We start from the raw sequence: 24,071 nt of genomic DNA on the forward strand, positions 1-24,071 counted from the left end.
AAAGTTGAAATTTAAAAAAGAATTGATCTTAACAAAAAATAAGGACTAGAAATTTGAGTCCATCGTTTATGTAATTGCACAATTGTTTTGCTGTTAGTTTTTATGTTAAATAACGTTTTATAGGTGATAAAGTCTGCGTTCGCTGCGAATCGGAAGCTCTACATGAAGAACTCAATTGGAGATGCCATGGTCATGGAACTGAAGGTCATGTTACCAGATGGTCGGCTCTTTCTGCTCCACATTGTCATGGAAAATGGTTAAGAACACGTTCAGATCCGGACAGAAATTGTTCTGTAAGAACATGCTCGAATGGTGCTGCATTCATATTTGTCTAAACATAAATTGATAGATCCTACTTTTTTCCATAACTCGTGAGTTTTTTTGAAAACCTAATCAATTAAAAAGCAGTAATGTTTTGGAGAGGAGTGTATATCAATTAATTCATGTATTAGATGGATGTACGTATGTAAATCAGATAGCTCATCTTAACTAAACCATTTTCATAAAAAATATTGTCGAAAAAGTATATTTACTCATAAATTGGAAATTGTTAATCCTATCAATTTTGAATTTTTTTCGTTTAAATATGTAAAATAAGAATGAAAATCGAGTTTTTGAAGCAAATTTATTTAATTACGTTTAAAACAAAACTTATTGACAGAATTTTATAACCTAACTTCCACATAACTTGTAGTAATAGTTTTCATAAATCAAATTGGCAACCCCTCATTATTAAATCCTGTGATATAGACAAAATAATATGAACATTACCCAGCAAATGATAAATATAAAGTCAAAATCTAATTATTATCATACAAACTATTTCTAAAAAAAATTTTTAGAGATGACCAGTCTTATCAACTATTTCAATCATATTCACCGGTTCTAGAAAATGTCAAACATTTCATTTTTGCCGATATTTGATTTATTATTTCACTTTAAAAGCTATTCTAATTTATATTTTGTTACTTTCACCACAAAATTCAAAAATGTCGTTGGAAGTTTTATATTTTTTGCATCTTTGTTTGATACTTCAACCATATATGGAATACTTCTATGTGAACAGTTTAAACGGGAAGGAATGTCCCACTATTAAGGTGCCGACAATATATTATTTTCTCTCTCGTTCCAGATATCTCGTAAAGGTTGCGCATGCTTGAGAATGCGCAGAACCGAGCTGGAGCCTCGGAGGATAGAGAAATCGTTGTCATCCTGTCTTCCTTAGTCGGAACAGCTTCCACTTACAGGAAGTGTCCATGTAGAAGTATTATATATATGACTTCAACAAAACCAAACGTTCTTTGATCAGAACTATCAAAATCTATCAATAGTCGCATTCAGCGGACGTAGCTTTTATCGCAACTAGTAAGGAGTAATCGGGAACGTGTTGATCGTTCGCAGGCAAGCCGTTTTTGATTTATATATATATATATTGTTAGTTTATTGTAGTGTATTGTTTACATAGAGGCTATATTGGTTGTTTTTTGTTTAGTACAAAACTTTTTTTATTAAACTTAACGAATGTTTATCACGCGGTGGTACTTCATCTAGTTTTTTTGTTATAAATTACGATGTGTATTCAGCATTCACTCACTTTTGTATGCATATAATTCAACGCTAAATTATATGATTAATTCATGAAGTTCCAATTCAGTTTCGTCATCCTCTTGACCGAATTCAATCATTTTCTTCTGAGAAGGCTACAGCCTTACATTTGATCACAGAACTCAGTTGATTCACTTCTCTCACGTTTCAATGCCGCTACCGTTACCTAGCACAAATTGAAAGCACTCCGATTTATGGCATCCGCTCCAGAACGTGTTGAGTTTGTAGCGTATGCGCCAGCCAACGATTTGGCTATAGTCTATTTCAGAAAGGTGTAGAATAATAAAATGGGGAACTCCGTCCATTTCGGCTCAATTTCGGTGTCGGCCATAGGTGTAGGTCTTGGAATAGTTTGTAATATTAAAATTTCAAGTAATTGCGTAAGAGAATAAGGAAAATTATGTTTTCTGGCCTGAAGTGTCGATATCGAAATATTGTGTAGGGATTACTTAGGTAGTAGATTTTACAGTTACGTTTTGCATTTAAACGGTACCGTTTAACCTTCTATTAGTGCCTCTACTTAATTCCAACCCTATTTCAGATTCGGTTTTCCTTTTTACGAGTATCCTATCGACACGCTTTTGCAGTATTTGTGGATGGACAACAACAATAGGCTAAACCCATATATTGACCCCAACCCGGGTGGTACTACCTGGATTTGATAAAATGAAAGAATTTTACAATCAATGCCATACTATGAAAGTGGTTTAAATATTCGTTGGGTCACTCTGTGATCCCCTTGCATACCTAATGAGGTTTTATTACTCTATACTTTACTGAAATAAACTATAAAGTTTAACAACAATTGTACAACGGTTTCGTCCGCTGAATGCTACCAATGTAAACAGATCTCAAAAATTAACACATAACTCTCCCAAAATTAGGTAGTCAAACATTGACTGATTTTTTCTACTTTTTTTAATGCTTCTCTTGAAATATAAACGGTATGAATGTTTTATTATTACTAAATATTATGTTCGGTTTTAAACTGAGTTATGATAACATCATCAACTCGAATTTTTTACGAATAGAAATAGTAATTTTTAAATATGTTGTGCCATAATAACTTTTTGTATACGCGTTTTATGCTGGTCTATAAATTCATGAATATATCGTATCTATCAGGATCACAGTCGCCAAATGAAAAGCGCCTTCAGAATATAAATTTGTGTTCGAAGTATTATGTGACATTGTATCCTTAGTTATGACCAATAACACTCTTACCGTGTTGTCTAAAGTCAACCACACTCGTTCAGTTCATTTTTCAGCGAACTGTACAGTTTAACCACTACAGATGTGGATGTTTTAGTCTCAGTTCAACTCAATGCATAGTTAAATTGAGACAAATAAAATTTTTTCAACTAATCGCCATTTATTTGGATGTTCAACTGTACAGCTGTCAATTCAATTCAAGCTAACAGTTAATGAATTGCAGAAATTTACTGATTTTGTACTCAACTTTTACTCAATAAATGATGTCTGAAGATTCGGTTTATCATTGAATCTACATTTACGCTTTTTGGAAGTTTGATTTTTTTGTTAAATTACGAAAATAAACCAAAAGCAGTGAAATCATCTTTCTTCATCTAATCTAGTGTTTCCCAACGTGGGGCCTACGCTCCATAGAGGGTAATTTGATTGTTAAGGGGGGCAATTTGAAAATTGAGACGACAGTCGCTTCGGGTCATTTAATTAGGTATTTTTTAGTTTACTTTTACACTAATTTTAGTTTAAATTTAGTTTTTAATCGAATGATTTGTTTCAGCCCATGATAAAATGATTGAAACAAGCAAGAAAAAAACTCGTTAATATTCGGATTGATATTTAAAATTTAGGTTCATACTATCCATGATGAGTGGATTCTTTTTTGACTTCTATGCCAACGATGCTTGACCAAAGAATCAATGATCCAAGGTCGTCTTGAGTTGTATTTGAAGATGAAACACGTGCTCATATTATTTTTGATTTGAAATATTTTGGAACTTTAACGAAAAATTTTTAAAATAGAGCAACATTAAAATGTCTCCTTACTGTTCATACTTCAACTAATGATCGTGTTCTTGAAGATAGTTATCAAATTGCTTGATCATAGCTAAAACTAGAAAAAATCATACTATATGAAAAAATATATCAGCATTTCTTAAAACAGTTTTGAAAATATGTAAAAGCTATGCTACTCAGTAACAATACTTGGCAGAAGAATAGACAAAATGAGTTAGAATATTGGAAAACAACTTGTTGAAAAGCTAAAAACAAAAAAGTTATATTAATAAAAGACATTTTGCTGAAGAAATGATCTATCTACAAAGATGTATATAAACGAAAAAACTAATATGATGGGAAATTAAAATGGCTGATTAAAATTGATAAAAGATGCGATTCCATAAATTATTCTTGTACAATGTTATTAATAAAGATAACTTGGTAGCCTCAAACATCTCGCCAAAATTCAATAAATAATTCTATTGAAGCTAATGCCAAATGTGAGCTCCTCTTCAAGCTATTTCTTGAAGTAATACTTCATACCGAAATAAGATTATTATGAGTTCGTTTGATACTCTTGTAATTTTTCAAGCGACAAACTTGAAATTAATTACCTGTTAATAATCGATGGTGAAGAGTTTGAGAGCTATTTAGCCTATATATTTGAAAACCTAAATATATTAAATTAAGGAACAAATCTTGTCGATGAAAAAGCGAAGATATTTGGCTTTATCACCTTTATCTTGGCTTCAAAAAAGTAAAGTGATTCATATCGCAAACAGGCAATGTTTGTTAATTTGTTTGATATATCAAATATGCAAAATGATGGGTCAGATAAAACTTTATTCAATTTAAAAGGAGGGATGGTATGGCTTTGTAAGGAAACGGAAAACAAATACCCAATTTCAACAAAATGTTTAATAAAGCTATTGCTACCCATTTCATCATCAAATTTAGCGAATGTTGATTTAGTCTTGTGAATAATTTTCTGGTGAAAAAAGAAAGAATAACACATCGTGGCTTAAGATTGAAACTAACCAAATTGGAATTTACATCTCTATACAGCAAGCATCAAGCATAAAGATCTCAGTGAATTTAAATAATAAATTCATATAGAAAATTTTCTACTAGAATTAATTGGAATATAAATTCCAGTTTCCCATTATAAGTTTTGAAAATTTACTTACTACTTACTGTACTTCGTTAACAATCAACTAGTGATTTCTTCCTAAAACCTATAATTTAAGTTCCTCTAATGAACAATTAAATTTGTATGTTACATAGAGGGATGGAGCATTAGAATTTTAGAAAGGCCAAAATGGGCCATAGCACAAAAAAGGTTGGGAAACACTGCTCTAATCCATTGTAAACTTTGAAGGTTTGAACTGTCTTGTCTAACGCCGGTCAAAAACGATCAATTTGGCCACTAAGTGAGTAGTTATTCAGTCTCAGTTCAACATAATGCACAGTTAAGTTGAGACGAATGCAAATTGAATTTTTTCAACTAAATGTGTAATTGGGGGTCCAACTGTACATCTCTCAGTTCAATTTGAGTCAGTATTCAATGAATTGCAGAAATCTCTACTCAATTCTTTTAATAAATGATCTCTGAAAATTGACTTTATCTCTGATTCCACGTTCACGCTTTTTTCGATGATATACAGTTTTTGTAAAATTATCCAAAATAAACCAAGAGAAGGTTTGAATTGTACGTGTAGACTGAACAGTTCAAATTCTCAGGCGCGCTCTCGCGAAGCAAATTTTGTTGATCCATTCAAAATATTTTTTGACGCTTGTAAAAGCACTCAAATGGTACGCGCTAATAGTCACAAAATCTACAAATATTACAAGGTTTATTTTAAAGTAATTGTTATATTTATTGTTAATCGATTGGATAAAATCAATTTCCATATAAATACAATAACTGGCTTATCAATAATGAATATACGTGTGAACTCGAAGTGGGTCAATTCGAATTAAACCAATATATAAAATTCGACCCTTAAGAAAAGGTACACATATTTGAAAACTTCCATAGATAACCTTTATATCATTAGCCCTTCTAAATAGACTAATTATGAGTGCGTGAGCAACAATTTGGTAACACAAAGGGTTTTCGGAAGCTAAGATCATGAACTGAATGTTCGAAAAGTGATTTTAATCCCGTTCACTGTCGTTTGGAAAGTTAAAGAAGTAATCGGGTCATATCATATGATAGCATCCTCTCTCCTTTAGTATATCGCAGGTAAATGCGATCAGCTCATGGCTTATTTCATTTATTATTGTTTTTTCATCCCTTAAAAGTTATTAATCATCCGTACTTAGTTTTTTTTCACTAATTCTTCAAAGCAGCGTAATTGATAAATTACTAAGGCTCACCATTTTGTACTTTTTTAGGTTATCGGTATATTGGTAAAAAAATGTTGTAGAATAGATATAAATAGTTATTTATTATACAAGGGAAAAAGGTCCTAGATTAGCTTCAGGTTGTATTGTATCATTCCGCTGCGCGAAAGAGAACAAAAAACCAAAAGCTAAAATCTAATATTTTTCCTGTGTATAATACATAATTTTATCTTTGATTTAATATGGAGAAATTATTTTGTTACAACATTCAAGTCAAAAAATTATCGATGTGAAATTTGAATTTTGAAATTAGTAGTCTAAGTTGTATTTATAGCAACAACTAGGACTACGTTGTTAAGGAAACTTTTTAAGTAATCAAATAGCTGTCAATTTGATTTTTTATATGATTAGAAAATTGTGCCTTTGTTGTTTGCTTAGAAGTTATTTTCAATACTATAAAGCAAAAAATGTCTAATTCCGTGTTTTCTTTGACTTCACCGGAATTAGTAGATGTAGCCAAAGTAGCGTCACAAAAATTATTGCCAGTTAAATCGCGGAAAATTTGCGAAACCGCGTATTTTCGATTCATGGAATGGCAAACGAAGAAGAAGAAGTTCTTTCTCGGTATTAGTGGCTTATTTTTCGAAATTTACACAACAACAAAAGCCATCAACAGTGCGGTCGAATTATTCAATGATTAAAAATCTTTCAATATATTGAAGACATTTCAAAATATTTCAAACTAATTACCATTTATGGACAGTTTCTATAATTGGAAGGTGTTCCGACTAAGTGAAACAAATAGTGTATCGTTTTATCTCTCCTCCGGGCGCTTCAGTTAGTTCTGTGCTTCTTTTGCGCGCATGAAGCATACGCAGTATAGATAAAATATCTCGAACGAGATTTCCCCTTAAGAACTGTCCATATAGGACGCTGGTGAAGGTTACTGTTGTATTTGGGATTGTATGAGCTTGTCGAATTTGTGAAATCAGCCAGGTAACAATAGATGATATTGAAGATTCAGGAACGTTATTAATTATGAAACTTAAGGAAACAAAGAATGATATAAACAGGAGAGTTGTAGTTACTGAAAAATATGTTTAAGTGTACATAGCCCTTTGTCCAACAGCAGCAAAGGAACGCCGCCTGTTTTATGCATATCACAATGAAAATTGTATCAATCAGGTTGTAGGTGAAAACCAGTTTAATAAGGTTCCTAAAACAATGGCTAATTTTCTGGGGAGACACTAAAGAAACACGAAATGACGAAAAGTCATTCATGCAATGCACATTTAATAATTGTGCTTTTGGTATAAACGAGTTATAACTTTAGTATCTATAAAATAAAATATTCTGAAATTAAATCTCTACCTTTTCTTAAATTTATTTTCAATATAGGGGAGAAAAGTACTTATTTTATTTCGGGGAAAAAAGTGATTTCATGAAAAACAACAAGCTAACATTTCCATAGAAAACGGAACGAGACTGACAGAAAGTTTAATGAAAACTCTTCCTGAGTAAGATTATAGAGTTAAAGAGTTCATATTAAAGGTAGGAATAGCAGAAAAGAGATGAAGAGTATCGGTTTACTAATCTCTACTCGCTATTAAAATCAAAACTTTTGATTCCCTTCCTTTACCATTGTCCCTACTTGCAACTTCGACGGCATGGCGATCCAATCAGAATTGAGTAGTATGGTATACTGATGTTCTGTTTCTCTCTATCACCAGTACAGCCCAATTCTATAAGCGCCCTTACCTCGCATTCTCTATCTTTAATATTAACTCTATGGTTAGTATTTGTCCACAATTAGCTGATAGGTTATCTACCGTTGTATGAGATATTACTCCTAGATTTGATCAGCATAAAACGTAATGATGTTTTTCTTATATATGTATGCAGAAATACTAACAGTAGTTTAAATGTTAGAGAATATTTTAATTAAGGACGTTAAATCTTTGTAAACCTAGTGAGCAATATTTCTTTGAACTAATGTATATAATTAACATATTAAGTAAGATTAATCCTTTTTGTAGTGATATATAACCTATTTTTGTCAAACATATCAAATAAAAATCAAATGTTTTGTCGAGTTCGAACAAAATAAAGATTGAATAATTGTACCGATTGTTTTATTTGCGATCTAATTGTTTAAAAGCGATATTCTTTAGTCCTTTGTCGACGGATTGTACTCTGAAGTACTACTTTTTATAAACTATACAAAATGTATATGAGGTTCGTTCCAACCCATCAAAAACCGTCCTTGGTACAGTGACGATTCTGCGCAATCGAGATTACGGTTTCCAACCGGGCAGTTACCGTTATACGAAGGATTCTGTTTTGCGTTCCAACCGACCTAGGTATCGCTGGCGAACTTTCAAGACTTGGTTGATATCAAGTACTGTTACAAGAACCGTGCACAACCGGAGATGGCGCAGAAAATATCTATAAACGCTTACGATAATCGTTCCAAGTACGGTTCCGACTAGCAGGTTGGAACAAACCTATAATCGTATAATACTTTCTAACCACTCGGTACACGTTCACATACACTCTGTCTCAATGTTTTATCACGTCACCAAAAAATAGCGCGATTTTCTAAGAATGATGACAAAATGTTTTGAACCACCGCCATGAGAGGTTATGTATTTCTCATTGGAAAAAATGATTTGTATTTACAGTACGATGATTGTAGGAGTTTTTGAATGAGAAAATAGCTATATGCATCTAATATGATCTTTGTGAAGTAATAAAAACGATAATTACGCATAATAAACTAACAACTATAGTCTATTTCAGAAAGGTGTAGAGTAATAAAACAGGGAATTCCGTCCAATTCGGGTCAATGTCGGTGTCGTCCATAGGTGTAGGTCTTGAAATATTGTGTAGGGATTACTTAGGTAGTAGATTATACAGTTGCGTTTTGCGTTTAATCTTCCATTAGTGCCTCTGCCTTATTCCAACCCTATTTAAGATTCGGATTTCCTTTATACAAGTATCCTACTGACACGCCTTTGGCACACTATTTTTAGTGTTTGTGAATGGATATACCCATATATTGACCCCAACCCGTGTGGTACTACCTGCACTTGATAAAAATAAAGAATTTTACAATGAAATCAATGCCAAACTATGAAAGTGGCTTAAATATTCGAGTCATTCTGTGGTTCCTAATGAGATTTTATTACTCTATACCTTGCTAAAATAAACTATAGTTTAATTTTAATTGATTGTTTGACGGATCCTCAAGTAACGATAGGCTACGAATAATCGAAATTTACGAACTATAACAACCAGTAAGATTGTATACATTTTCTTTATACCTATTCAACGCTATTAATTCATTATTCAATGTTTAGAACAGAGGCTCCCAAATTTATTTTGTCTACCGCCCACTTTGAAAACAAAGTATTTTTTAGCGCCCCCTCCCATGTTTTTACCAACTTAAAAACCACTATACTTTAGCTCCAAATGATATAAATTATTGTGAGTTATATCAGCGGAAATTAAACATTCATTCTAAAGAAGACTTTAGAACTAGTAAAAGTCAACTTGAGACCTGAGCGCACTAGGTAGTACACAATGGTCTCGAGTTAACTTTAGCTGGCTATACCTGTCAATGAGAACGATTATTGAAACGCAACTTTATAGTATTCAGGCAGAATATCTTTTATTCTAAATAACACAGGATGAATATGTTGATATCAGGTTCCAATTAACTCAAGAACAACCGTAAGTCAGTACGGTAACATGCCAACGATTTTAAGTAAGCAGCGTTGCCACAATGCTTCATTAGTTTGTAAGTTGGACTCATCGAGCTGAATTGAGATATTACCAGTTCTCAGATGATTGGCCAATGATTCTTTAATGTTTTTAACCATTTCATTAATTGCCACTTCGTACTTCGTATTTATTACTTAAGCAAATTTTTCGGAAAATATCTGCCGTACATTGGTTATTATTACTTCCTTTATTGCTGGCAGAATAAACTGTTCTACGATGTTTTGCGGTTTGCCTTTTTGAGCGATTAACAAAGAGATATAGTACGAAGTTCGAAGTGCGTCTTCATCTTGCTTAGCAGCCACCGAAAAGAGTTTTGATACACTTGACTTAGCATTATGCTTCTTCTCTAGGCCTTGAAAATATGCTACATTTTTGTCTTTCTTATCAGGATGCATTTTATTCAAATGATCCTGCAATCTTGAAGGGTTAATTCGAAAATGTTTTTAGACATAGAAGGCACAAAAGGGACAATGTGTTTGTGAGATTTTCAATGAATTCGTATTTATTATATTTAGCACAGTATTGTCGTCTCTTCTTTTTTACTTCCGACATTGTTTTTTAAATTCAGAAATAAGTAAGTGTTGGGCTTAAGTAGTGCTTATCTATTATGTGCGAAACCAAAATTAAATGAAAATAAAATAAATAATACATTCCTTTATATAGGATTGCAAATGCTGTACGCATCGACAGAAATAAGAAAAACATGCATAAACTTGTTTATCTCATTCGATATTAAATCGTCATACTGTAAAAGTATCTATAAACCAGCCGATTGATGGAGGATTGCACAAATCGCGTCATTTGTGTCTACTTTCATTTTAAAACAGAGCGACCGATTGACATAATTTCTGAAATGGGAATAGAAAGACCGAAAAGTGATAAATACTTTTATCCAGAAAAAGAGCTCATTACTGAGGAATGATCAAATCTGTTTCAAAAAGCCACAAAAAAAAACTTGTTTGTAACCTTATCTCATTTTCTACAATCTATACTGAAATTGTGAAACATAGAGGTAAGATTAATCTTTTCGTTCAAGTTACTATTCTTTCATATTGTCTTAAGGCGCGTTCTCATGAGTCAAGTTTAGTTGATCAACAAAATATGAATGAAAACTGTATCGAGAACCTGTCGATCAATACACTTGATCAAGAAAAGTTTGACTCGACCCAGTCAAACTTTTAATGTTCAAGTGATGAATCATCACGAATTGCTTTCAAGTTGAAACTTATCTTGAAACGGGTGAATTACGCATTCAACTTTTGTTGACTGTTTAGAACAATCTTTGGATGCGGCCGGGGTATACGTGCGTTTAGTTGATTTATTAAGTGTTATTGAAAGTTATTAATCAATAAAAAGTCGTTCGAAATGACCGTCAAGTGGTCTGAAAATATTATGATGAAATTTTTAGAGCTGTTTTACAAGTATGATTGTCTGTGGGACCACCGAACGAAAAAATATAGATATAGAGATATGATAGAGAAATATCTGACATCATTATTGTTGAAATAAAAAACAAAATGAAAATTATTAGAACAATGTAGAAAAAAGAATATTCATTGGTTTGCAATAGGACATAGTGGTTAGACAAGAGATGAAATTTAGTAAGTATACTTATAATTGTTTAAATTTTTCACATCGTCGTGTATCATATTCAGTTGCAAAGGCACAGCTCCATATCCGGAAAAATATTCGGCATTTTCATTACGCGAAGTAGATGCTACTATTAAATAGTTACGACTTCCTAAATTAACATGCAAATGAACTAGATCATTCACTTCAGTACTGTATGTTCTCCAAGAACCCGGTATAATACGCCTAGTATTTAGATCTTCAGTATCAAAAGAACCTGGTGGTTTATATTTTTCACCCGACCTCATTTTTAATCAATTATGTAATGCTAAAGTTGATTTAACAATTCTGTCCACCTTGTTAATTCAAACTGCTATAGGTCGTTCAAACACTCGAATTCCAAATGCATTTTTAACAATGCGATGAGCTCTTGATAACCGATAGTTGAAAATTTTCCGTTTTCTAGATAAATGAGTACTTGTTCCAAAGGGTTTTAAAATGTAGGGTCTTAAGGGGAAAGCATCATCAGCTATGAATACTCCTCCTTTGGGAAAATGTAACGTAATTCTTATATCTTCGAATGTTTTATTTAACGATTTTTTTGCAAAACTGCAGCATCGTTTGCTCGTCCATTGGTGCCTACGTCGAAATAGCGAAAGCAATAGTTAGCGTCAACGCACGCAAATAAAATTATACTGTCACAACAGTGAGGAAAATTCCTGTTGAATTGTCTTCCACTGTTCCTCATTTTTTGGCACCTATAACAAACATAATTTAGTCAGAAGCAATCAGTTCTATCCTTTTTATTTCAAAAACTGTTAATTCGTCGTCGAAACTCAGCCACAACGCTGTCCATTTATAGACAGAACTAATCCTCACTTTTCTTTCAATATTTGGAAATTGGAAATAATTTAGCTGCAGGAGGTCCTCCGGATCCAGCAAAGGTTTGAAAGTGATTTATGAAACAAAAAAGTTTGGAAAACAATACACTGGGTAATTAATATTTTATATAAAATCTTACAGTGCAACTAATATTATGGCCAGGCAACATAATTTTTAAAAAGATTTTGAAATTGTTGAAAACTATTAATTGATTTTTAAATGTCTCTATAGCTTTCTCCTTTATTTAGATATTTGAATGAAGAGAGTGACTTGAGATAACGTATAAATATAGAGAAATTATAAATCATACAATCGATAATGCAATGGAACATTTGTTCCACATAATGTAAGATATGGCTCGGCTAATTTTATACTAAAAAGGGAAATATTTATAAACAAATTTATAAACTTAATTCTATATTCATCTTTCGATACATAAAATTTAATCAACTAAAACTAATCAAACCAAACTCCTTGACTGTGTTTTATAGCATTTGAATTTTCTCTTCTATTCCTAGTAACTGCACTAGCTTCTCCTTTAGCAACACACTTTTTTCTTTGTTGTCTTTTTTCTTTTGATGCTAACTGTTTTCGAAGACGTTTTTTTATTTCATCAGGTGGTATGGTAGATGTAGTTGATAAGATGCTTTTTGAACAAAAATTATCTGAGGAATGATCAGAAATTGAATTGGTTTCATCTGAAAAATATTTTAAATTATATGTTTTGGAAGGAAAACAAATCTTATAAATATTTAATCAACAGTAAATATATAAAATTATGTAAGTCAGAGGCAGCGTCAGCCACCACGGGGTCCTGTGCTAAGTGATATTAGGAAAATTTTGAAAATTTAGGAGCTAAATTAAAATTGTCTTTTTTCAGAGCATAGCTGAAGTTATTGTTTATGGACTTCACTTTATTCATTAAATTAGTTTTTTATTTATTGTATTGAAAGATTATTATTTTTTTATATACTTGACTCCTTAGTAAGCGTGAAGATACCTCAATTTAAATGAATCAATATTAACATAATATGCACGTGTTGCTTTTGTACTTTTGATCTGTTTCTATAGTTAGTATTTAAAATAGTTAAAGCTCTATACTCCAACCAAAAAATGTCTGTGCTTGTATGCTGGATAATGCAGCGCCACCTAAGACTAAGTTTGAACAGTAGCTTCCAAACGGTACAGAAAATACAAATGAATTGAGGTTCAAAATCTTTTGTCATATATTTGATCCATTTTCATATCTCTGTTCCCTGCAATTGGATAAATTCAGACCTAGCTTTTCAAGTTCCTTTAGTAAGTAGTAGGTCAAACCCTTAGAGGTGTTTGTGTCAACTGCAACAAACACAACAAAGTGTACTTCAATTTCAGCAGTTTCTAGGGGAGTAGTTCCAAAATTATATTAAGTTGTTCAACCTATGATATATCACATGTGCAATCAAGAATGATGAAATAGTATTTGTTTTTCAATATCTTTTTCTTATTTTTGATACTGCTTGGTTTGCCAAAAGTTGGATAAACTCATTTGAAGTAACTAAATAGTGGTTTTCGATATTTTCTTTTTTGAAGATACTATTCAAATGTCCTTTAAAAATAGGGCCGAACTTAAAGATAAGCTTAATTAAGCCTATGAAATTACCAGCTCCCTCAATATCATCTGGGGAATTCGTTTCTTTGTGTGTGTGTGTGTGTGTGTGTATAAACACTAAATTATGGGAGGCCAGAAATTGTACAACTGAGAGTAGTCTCCCAACGTTGAGCTTCTAACTTTATTCAAGATTATGTTTCACGGTCAATAATCTCCAATTTTCAGGGTTACACTGCTCAGACCTGTCTTGTTTCAGTAATAGAGGTAAATCTTGTAGGGCGTCAGACAATTTTGAAGCCCTATAATTGTATAGACAATATTTACATACGGAAGGTGAGGGACCCTGTGCTGTCGCACAGCTCTTACAAGTCGGCTGCTACTATTGCTACTGATGTATGTGTCTCAGCCAGCAAAAAGTAGTTACAGACATTCTTAAAAATATTGGAACAAAATTTTCTACTGAGATATAGAAGAAAATAACAATGATTGAATGGTTTTTAATGTAATTGCAAAACACGTTTAGGGGAAATGAATGTAATAAATGTAATAAATTAACTCTAGCCTACACTAAAATAAGTCAATGGGGTAAGCACTAAGAATATTTTCTGTGTAGATCATATGAATAACAACTTTTAACTTATTCCATACAATTACTTTTTATTAATTTTTCAATTGACTTATCTCAATTTGAAATAAAAAAAGTAATTTATGAAGATCCAAGAATATTCTGACAAGTTTATCTTGCAGAATGTATGTTTTTAGTGACCTATAAATATGATAAGAAAAGATCCCGAAGGAAACAATCTTTTACCACAAGAATTTCCTGTGCTTACCCTCTCAAAGTAAATAAAGTATCTATTGGCTTATCAGCAATATACCATTTGAAATATCTCACCTTCTATTGCCCCATCATATTTATTTTTAATTTGTAATTGATCAAACACATATGTAAGTGTTGCATTATTAGAAGCAATATGTTTTTCGTGTAATACATCTGGAACATTGTCTTCTTCACTACTGCTGTCATTGCTATCTTCACACCCCAATTCTCTATTAATATGTTTTGCCATTTCTTTAGTAAATCCAGAACACTCAACTTCGGCATCCAAATTATCTTCTCTGTCAATATCAGAGAATTTAGGAAATAATTCACTCTCAAAAGAAAAACGTTTCTTAAAAAACTCTTTTATACAATTTACATCTCTATTGAAATAATATTCTGCATTAGGATGTTCTGTTGAAATCATCTGAGGAAAATCAATAACAATAGGTTTTCCTTCGGTGTTCAAGATAATATTAAATTCATTAAAATCTCCATGAATGACTCCAGAGTCAGCAAATCTGATAATCAAATTCATGAGGTCATCATAAAGAGTTTCTATATTTTCAAATACCTGAACATGATTTAATAATGTTCCTTGTATAAGTTCCATAACTACACAATGTCTGTTGAAATCCACAGGTTTTGGAACGGGAAACTTTCTTTCATATAAGGCTTTCAAGTATGCAAATTCTTTTGTAGCAGATATTCTTGAAAGATACAACCATGATGCAGATTTCCTGTGTTTGTGATAATCTCTCTTTTCTGTTACTTTTCGAAAGCATATTCTACCTAGTCTATGCAACTTCAAACATAATTGTTCTCCTTCAGGATCAGCAACTGTGTAAATGTTACTTTCTTTACCTACACCCACTTGGTTTCCAAAGGATGCAATAACATTTCTTTTGGTAAGAGAATGAAGAGCTAGATAATCGTAACCTGAATTAGTTAAACGGTAACCATCATAACGTTTGCCTCTTTCATAACTTAAAAGACGATGTTTACAAAGTTCTCTAAGAATCTTATTTACTCCTCCATGTTGAAGATTCGCAATTGAAGCAGCCATAGCAGCAGGAACTAATTCATGATTTTTCATACCCATCTCGATTGCAGTTAAAACCCTAAAATCCTCTGGAGTCAAGTAGCGCATAATGGAAACATTTAATTTACCCATATTCAACTATTATTCTAATAGTTGACAGTAGAGAAGTTGACATGTATAACACAATTATTTGAGGTTAATAGCACATGTACATTTTATCATAGATCTATATCCCTCATCATACTAATGTACTCTGATTTGAAGAGTGGATTGAAGTTACTCAAATATTTAAAACGGAAAATCCTTTAAAAAAAGCAAGGAATTGTTTTTTTATTCGATACCTACAATTAAGTCAGAATTACCGTACATAAAAGTTTAACATTTCCGAGACGTTAATATAAAATACAATGAGGCAAAAAATATGATTATACCATTGTATATTCTTTATACAATAAAGAATGTATATTCTTTCAAATCTTTTGTATTTTCTTATTGAGGCCTGATTTGCGTTATATGTAGAACTAGCAACAAAAATAAATTTCAAAAAATTGTTCAATAAAGAATATTAAGTAAAATGATAAATAAAACATTTTATTATTTGTCTTAATATGTAATCAATTTATTCCGAGGATGTCAATATTTTTTTACCAAATTATAATTGCTGTTATAGCGGTACGTTCAATAAATCCACGTTTATGGTACGCTAGCCATAATAGAAAATATTATAGGAATCTCGTTTGTTAAATGAATCACATCAACCACACCCCACTTTTGTTGGTTTGAATTCTCCAATCAAACAGAAGCATTTCAGATCAGTTTGAAAATGGCCGTGGTACAATAAATGTCAATCATTAGTTCTTCATTTAAAATACTTTATAACTCAGTTTTACAAAATAGTATATCTCCTTAAAATAAATAGTTTGTAATTTAGCTCCAAAGTAGCAGTATCTCAAAATGTCGAGTGAATCGGTGAAAAATGTAAGTGAATAAACAATAATTTTTACCTCCTTTTGTTTATATTCTTGTAACATTTTTCAGTTTTCAAGTTTAGAGACTCCAGGATATGTCGGCTTTGCAAACCTTCCAAATCAAGTCCATAGAAAATCTGTGAAAAAAGGTTTTGAATTTACATTGATGGTTGTTGGGGAGAGTGGACTTGGAAAATCAACTTTAGTTACATCGCTATTTTTGACTGATTTGTATCCAGAAAGACTTATTCCAGATGCTATGGGTAAATTGTTACTGCCATTAATTATGTTATTTTATTTCATTCTTAAAATTTCGTTATCAAATAATGTACCATTTAATATAACAAGTGTGTACTGTTTATCTAAGTTTTAGGCATTTGTTTTGAAATTAATTCTTTTTTAGAAAAAATGAAACAGACTGTGAGATTAGAACCTTCCACTGTTGAAATAGAAGAAAGGGGAGTTAAATTGCGGCTTACTGTAGTGGATACACCTGGATACGGAGATGCAATTGATAATAGAGATTCCTTTGAGGAAATAATTGGTTATATTAACCAACAGTTTGAACGATTTTTAAAAGATGAATCTGGTTTGAATAGAAAAAACATTATGGATAATAGAGTTCACTGCTGTTTTTATTTCATCTCACCCTTCGGGCATGGGTAAGTTTTTTTTTCTCTTCACTCATATAATAATTTATTCAATATAAGCATCACTTAACTTAATGATAATCACTATCCTAATTATTTACTGTTTTTCTTCAATTATATTTTTAAAATTTGATATCTGGCCACTGTTTTTATTCTTTATTGAAAAAATTGGTAGTCTTCATTCAATTTTTTTCAATAAGATTCATCATCTAGTGTATTTCAACCCAGAGAAAACAATATTTTTTTTTATTAAAATAGGCCTAAAATCAAGATAGTTGATATTTTTTATTACATATTTATCTTAGTTGCATCTACACAAAAAAGTATCTTGCTTATAAATGCTTTAACATAAAAAAAATATTAACTTTAGAAAATGGAGATTATTCATTTTAAAATTATTCTTATTGGGGCTTAAAGTATCAAAAATATCGTAAAGAGAGTTATATTTTTGTATTTAATGTAGTTAAGTGAAGAAAAAATATTTTCAAGAATTGAATTTAAAAAAAATCAGTTATTATTTATATTGTTATAATCTGCTATGTTGATTTAATCTAACAAAATCTTGGAAGAAATGAAAGATATTTCCTGTTCAAACTAAATTCAAACAGCTAGGATTTTATTACCAACATATGGTATACAAGATAAATCAAAACAGTCTGTTTTTGTTTTGAAGATAAACCTAATATTAGAGCTGTTGAATTTTTTCTCATTCTTATTGCATCAATATCTTTCAAATTGTAAATTCAAATTATATAATAAGTGATAACCACAGGTTTCTTATTGGAAACAAATTTTTGTAAATTTTTTTTATAGGGTCTTTCATTTGTTCTTAAATATACTGTATAATGCCAGTCATTAGGTAGCGAATATTTTATTACATGTTCTCACTTTTAAAACCATTATTTTACAGAGTTGTACTTAATAAAAAAACAAAGGTAATTTTAGTAAAATTAAATACAATGATGAATTTGTTGTATCAAAGTTTTATTTGTATTGCAAAAACTAAAGTTGATGAAAATTACTCATAGAGCTAGAAAATCTTTGACAGAAAAAGTTATTACGACCATTTTTTGTTTTTTCTTCCTTTTGTTACTATGATAGAGATACAATACAGTGAATATTGTATAATAGTAAACTCATACTGGTAAATGACTTCATATCTATGACAATTTCCTGGAAAATTCTAAAATTGCCACTTTCCAAGTTTTTCCCCTGCTGTCTTCATTTATAATACATATGGTAGAATACAACTATTCTAATTTACTATCATTTAATTCATCTTTCTAAAAATCATTGTTGTTTATATCAATTACCAATTTATTTAAAACTGGTACAAGTTGCATATATTATTTTATTATAAGTTCCACAACAGATGAGGACTTTTTTGGGTGAAATGTTATTAGTTCTTGTTTGTCTTTTCAATTGGAACCATATTAATTCAATTGGATTTAAAACAGTAGTGCGCAGGTAATTGTAAAACAGTATGACCATTTTTTGCCATTTAGTCTACAGTATATTACTCTTTGGCAATTATTTTTGTTTCTAAAACGTCTATGAGTTGCTCCTTTGTATAATATTCTTCTAAATATAAAAATTTTCCAAGTACAAACTCCTGTATGTCTGCTTTGAATATGATTGAAAAATATTTAATCAAAATTTTACTAATTGTTTTGGTTGATCTGGGAACTACGATTACCAACTGGAAACCCTACTAAAAGTACCTATCTGATGATTATAAAAAAATATTTCTAATTATATATTATACTATTTATGTAGATTGTTTCACATATGGGATTTAACCTATCAGGTTTGAATTTTAAAAAATTTCCTTAAACATTCCTTTTTCATCTCATTGTCACACCTTGTCTTGCAATTTTATAGAATTTATAGTTTGAGAAGTATTTGTTAAGAACATTGTCATCTAGATAGCATCTCTTCAGTTTAAAACAGTTAAAATCACTGTTTGAGTATCTTTTTAACAGTTTGGCTTCTCTTTGTGCTAGGATCTAGTAGTACATTTACCAAATCTGCAAATTGACTTGTTAATGGTTGATCTTGAGGGCCAAGGCTACCACATATTTTATTGTTCAATTTAAGAATAGTTTGACTTTTAATGTACCAAACACTTGCACAGCTCATAACAAACTACTGACTGTGAACCGGATACCTACCTGATGATTATAGAAAAAAATATTTGGAATTATGTATAACACCCTATTTACATTCATTATTTTCTCAGAACTATTCGATTTCCTTACTAGTTTCATTTAGGAATTCCAAGGGATTAATTGAAGATCAGATTCTGTCTATTTGATGTCGGCATTATACATTATAATCCAATTCAAATGTACTCATTTGATGACAGATATCTCAGATTTTTGCATAGAATTAAGTAGTTCCTAATTTGGAATAGCAAAATTTCTGGAAAAAAATGTTTAGTGACCAACATGCATTTCATTTCAATAGAATAAATTAGAGATATAGAAACTTTTTTATTGACAAATAGACTATACTTTTCAAAATTATTAGTCAATCCAAAACTAAACAAAAATTAGTAATTGTTGGTATCTATTTATATACAAACTTTCATATAATAAAAACTTTGTTTATTACTAGCATACTAAACAAATTTAACTAGGTTATTGGAGCCCATTCATATGCAGTCAGTTCCTATTATTATGCTGTTTAAGCACTATTGAATTTTAAATAAACATTGACAAAGAAAGTTGGAATATAAATGACTGAAGATCAGTAATAATATGTTTATGGGGTCATTGTTCATTCTCTGATAATAAATTAACCCAATTATCTTTTTAAATATTTAGCTATCGTTTTATAATGGAAAACTACTTGTTAAAATCATAACAGAATCATTTTTGTATTATGATTCAACAAACAGGTAATAGAGTATATTATCCTGAATGTTTTATCTGTAAAGGAAATAAAATGTCTACACTTTAAAGTATTTTAATGTTTGATTCATTAAGTAGATATTATAAACGTGAAAAAAAACAGAAATATTTCTTGATGCACAACATTGATTTGTTTATTTTCGCACACATTGAGTTTTTTGCAAAAACTCCCTAAGATAATCATTGATTTTAATTATATGGAGTAAAAAATCATAATAATATGCATCAAATTTAATAAAGGTTAGTAAAACACTCTATTTATTGGAGAAAATTTAATGAAAATCGAATCAATAAGTTTTAAATAATTTGAGAACATGCAGGAAGACCTTCTTTGTGATATTAGTATTTAAAAATTCCTACACACCAATTCATTGTTGACTCTAGTCTAGCTTCTCAGTGCTACTGGAAAAATATTCATAAAGCCTAAACAGAATTCGAGGCTAATAATCATAATTCTCACTTACTTATCCATAACCTCTTCTACCATAGGCGTAGAGGTGATATTTTTTCTCCATGTAATTATATACTTTGCTTCCTCTTTAGCACGTGCCCCATTTAGTCCTATTTTTTCCAGATTTTTTACTATTTCTCCATCCTATTTTCTTCTGGGTCTGCTTCTTTTTATTTGTTTCGGTTTCTCACATCACGTGAAACTGTTGTTCGATTTTTTTCACTGCACTCTAAACTAAGTTTAATTCTCGTCTAATTATGTCGTTCCTTATTTTATCGAGTCTCTTCACCCAGCTATTTTTCTCAATATCTTTATTTCAAATGCTATTTTTTGCTTCAATTTATTTGTAAGCACGCCTCTGTTAGTAACTCTTCAAAGTGTTTCTTCCATCTGTCTAATATTTCATTTTTTTCAGTTATAATATTATCATTTGTAGCTTTTAAGTTAGTTATTGGATTTCTCTTTTCTGATTGATCTCACTATATGATACAGTATTTTCACATTTCGATTTGCGTTTTTCTCCTTCTTTTCTCAAAACTTCTCCCAAGACTTCTTTTACTAGGTTTTTCACTTTGTCCTTCTGTTTTTACTATATTTCATAATCTTCATTTTTTTTTATTATTGCTAAGGTATGTCTTCCATAATATTTTTTCTATTTTACCTCAATTTTTATTTCTCCATTCAATAATAATACTAGTTATCAAAAATATTACAAATCGTTAGTAAATTGTTTGAAAATAACTGAACTACCCATTTCCTAATTATTTATTTCAATGAACTAGTTATGTTATTTTGATTAATTTTTTATAGATTAAAACCTTTAGATATAGAATTTATGAAGAAACTTCATAATAAAGTAAACATAGTTCCTGTAATCGCCAAAGCTGATGTTTTAACTAAAAAAGAAATGCAAAAATTGAAGAAAACTGTGCTAGATGAAATTGCTCAAAATGGTATAAGAATATACTCTCTACCTGAATGTGATTCAGATGAAGATGAAGAATATAAAGAACAGGTATTTATAAATAAAATGTAAAAAAATTCAATCTTAACAAAACAAATTATTAAGTAAGATGAATTGAAGCCATAACTTAGTATCTTTTACTATTACAACCTATAATTGTAAATTTTTATTCATCTTCAACAAAAGAAGAGCTCAGTGAAAAACTGAGTATTGCTGCTTCTCAATAATTGATACTAATTTTAACAAAACCAAATTTTCTCTAGGTTCGACAATTAAAACAAGCAGTTCCTTTTGCTGTTTGTGGTGCAAATACAGAACTAGAAGTAAGAGGACGCAAAGTTAAAGGACGATTGTATCCTTGGGGCGTTGTTGAAGTTGAGAATCCTGAACACTGTGATTTTATAAAATTAAGAACAATGTTAATTACACACATGCAAGATCTTCAAGAGATAACGCAACAAGTGCATTATGAAAACTATAGATCCGAAAGGTTAGCTAAAGAAGGTCCTACAACTAAAAGAAATACGTAAGTATTAGAATCAAGTTATAAATCTACTATTGTGTTTATAATTGGTATTTTATTATTGCAGAGTGGATGATAAAAGTTCAGTTACATCTGGAGATAAAGATAGAATTTTACAAGAAAAAGAGGCTGAACTCAAACGAATGCAAGAAATGATAGCTGCAATGCAAGCAAAGATGCAGCAAACGACCCAGTAAATAAACTAATGATACTTTAGCTGTGCATATCTTGAAACACACAATATTATTATGTTTCACATCAGTTAGCCCACTGAAAACTTCCATTCCATTGACATTTGTATTATATACATAGAGGTAGTAATTTATACAATTATCAAATTTCTGACACTACAACTGCATTTTTAAATTGATATGAATAAGTTATCTGCTTGTTTGAACCAAAATGTAAATTTTCAATGATGAAATTATATATATGACGAATATAATATTCCTTGGCAGCCAAAGAATTTGAAGAATTAAAGTACTAAGTCATTTTGGAAAAATATCAAAAATTTGAAGTTGGATTGGAATAATTTAAATAACCACTTTCAGTTATAATAGGGGTAGTCCGGGAGAGTTGACATAATTCATCATATTTTCTTGTTCATCAGGTTTAGAGAATCGATTACAGATTTTTGAGATACATTATTATAGTAGCTACATATGTGCTTAATTGTATTTTTAATATAACGCGTCGGAAAATGTATTGACTATTTTATAAAAAATGAGATATGAGTCAAGTCTCCCCACCAACAGGGCCATTTGAACCAGTGTACAGGGAGAGCTGAGCATACTAATTTGGAGGAAAGTAAAATCATTTTAAGTTTGAATCATAGCTTTATTAGGTTATTGAACACCATAATTAATGTGCTTGTAGTATTTCCAGCAAGGAAAACATAAAAAAATAAAAAATTTTCTTAATAATTGTAATAAAGTGTTAAAAAAATAAACAAAACTAAAATGGTAAACTTTTTAAACAAACATGCTTGTACTTATTTCAGATTTTTTTTAAATTTAAACTAATGTCTAATGATTTGGCGTCTTTTAACAGTGTCAAAATTCTTTTTCTTTCATATTTTTATTTTACAAATGACAAAAGTATTAAACAGTCTCCTTGTTTTGTTCTTTTTTCACTGACTTAATTTTCTTACTGTTTCATATTGGTTTTGTAATAATTTTTCAGTAAATTGCACCTTTTAGTGGTAACAAGAAAAGTAAAAACATCCCGATTTTCAGACTGCAAATAATAGCTGCAATTGACTTATAATTTGTTAGAAAAGTGCCCTCCAAAACAAATAATGTAGACATTTATTGAACTTTAACGAAAATTAAAGTATATGCTTTTGTCAAAGTGCCAAACGTCCCTATTTATATATTTTACATGGAATAAAATTATATTTAAATTGTGTCAAAAAATTTAGGATAGAATATTTTAATGAACTTAGAAGGGGGCTGACCCATGTGATGAATGGCTTGTATTTTTATTTTTTTATCGAATCTCTTAGATATAATTCTATATAAAAAATGAAATATTTTGTTACTATTACTTATCATATTAAGATATTTTAAAGTGACATTTGCCGAAAAAAATATGTAGATTGAAGTAAATTAGTATTTTTATATTAATAAGTTTGTAAAAAAATATAATACTGTTTTAAATATACATTTATTACTGCTAGTTACTTGATTTTTCTTGTATATTTGTAGTATAATCCAATGATGAGAACATTACAATAATAGCTCTCGGTTCTTATTTCAAGTTAACATAGTTAATAACAACTTATTCTTTTGTACGAGGTTCAAACCCCTGGACAAGTCTCACAAGTTTGTAACAAGCTAAAGTGCCTGATTCGGTTTTCAACTATGAACATTTGGTTTTGAATTATCCTGTTATCCCATAATTATATATATAAAAATCAAATATAAAGAAATGTTACATAGTGCCGTCCATGAATATTGAGCCTCTTAACGTTGGCGGTAAAG

General features: G+C 30.4%; 3 protein-coding genes across 4 annotated transcripts in view; 2 read left to right on the top strand and 1 right to left on the bottom strand.

The window, feature by feature from the left end:
• The window catches only part of LOC130904017 (somatomedin-B and thrombospondin type-1 domain-containing protein), a 205,882-nt gene extending 197,825 nt beyond the window's left edge, over positions 1 to 8,057 (top strand). For both annotated transcript variants that reach the window (XM_057816512.1, XM_057816511.1), the window contains exon 5: positions 124 to 8,057. In XM_057816512.1, the coding sequence (XP_057672495.1) occupies positions 124 to 335 (212 nt within the window). In that variant the 3' untranslated portion in view covers positions 336 to 8,057. The remainder of the gene's footprint in view (positions 1 to 123) is intronic.
• Positions 8,058 to 12,531: 4,474 nt separating this feature from the next.
• Positions 12,532 to 15,866, bottom strand: LOC130903474 (serine/threonine-protein kinase RIO2). Its single transcript, XM_057815588.1, has 2 exons — positions 14,655 to 15,866; positions 12,532 to 12,866 (listed from the first exon to the last, which is right to left on the bottom strand). Exons 1-2 carry the CDS (start codon positions 15,751 to 15,753, stop codon positions 12,625 to 12,627), a joined length of 1,341 nt encoding a protein of 446 aa, XP_057671571.1. The 5' UTR covers positions 15,754 to 15,866; the 3' UTR covers positions 12,532 to 12,624.
• Positions 15,867 to 16,372: 506 nt separating this feature from the next.
• Positions 16,373 to 23,766, top strand: LOC130903579 (septin-1). Its single transcript, XM_057815767.1, has 6 exons — positions 16,373 to 16,599; positions 16,660 to 16,852; positions 16,993 to 17,251; positions 21,413 to 21,617; positions 21,830 to 22,092; positions 22,157 to 23,766. Exons 1-6 carry the CDS (start codon positions 16,576 to 16,578, stop codon positions 22,284 to 22,286), a joined length of 1,074 nt encoding a protein of 357 aa, XP_057671750.1. The 5' UTR covers positions 16,373 to 16,575; the 3' UTR covers positions 22,287 to 23,766.
• The last annotated feature ends 305 nt before the right edge of the window (positions 23,767 to 24,071 follow it).

The sequence above is a fragment of the Diorhabda carinulata genome, chromosome 2 (genome assembly GCF_026250575.1).
Source record: "Diorhabda carinulata isolate Delta chromosome 2, icDioCari1.1, whole genome shotgun sequence".
In the NCBI taxonomy this organism is placed as follows: domain Eukaryota; kingdom Metazoa; phylum Arthropoda; class Insecta; order Coleoptera; family Chrysomelidae; genus Diorhabda; species Diorhabda carinulata.

Coding starts and splice junctions, on each gene's coding strand:
- LOC130903579 (XM_057815767.1), top strand. CDS start 16,576: ATGTCGAGTGAATCGGTGAAAAAT. Junction 16,600..16,659: donor CGAGTGAATCGGTGAAAAAT/GTAAGTGAATAA, acceptor AACATTTTTCAG/TTTTCAAGTTTAGAGACTCC. Junction 17,252..21,412: donor ATCTCACCCTTCGGGCATGG/GTAAGTTTTTTT, acceptor AATTTTTTATAG/ATTAAAACCTTTAGATATAG.
- LOC130903474 (XM_057815588.1), bottom strand. CDS start 15,753: ATGGGTAAATTAAATGTTTCCATTATGCGCTACTTGACTCCAGAGGAT. Junction 12,867..14,654: donor ATATGATGGGGCAATAGAAG/GTGAGATATTTC, acceptor AATATTTTTCAG/ATGAAACCAATTCAATTTCT.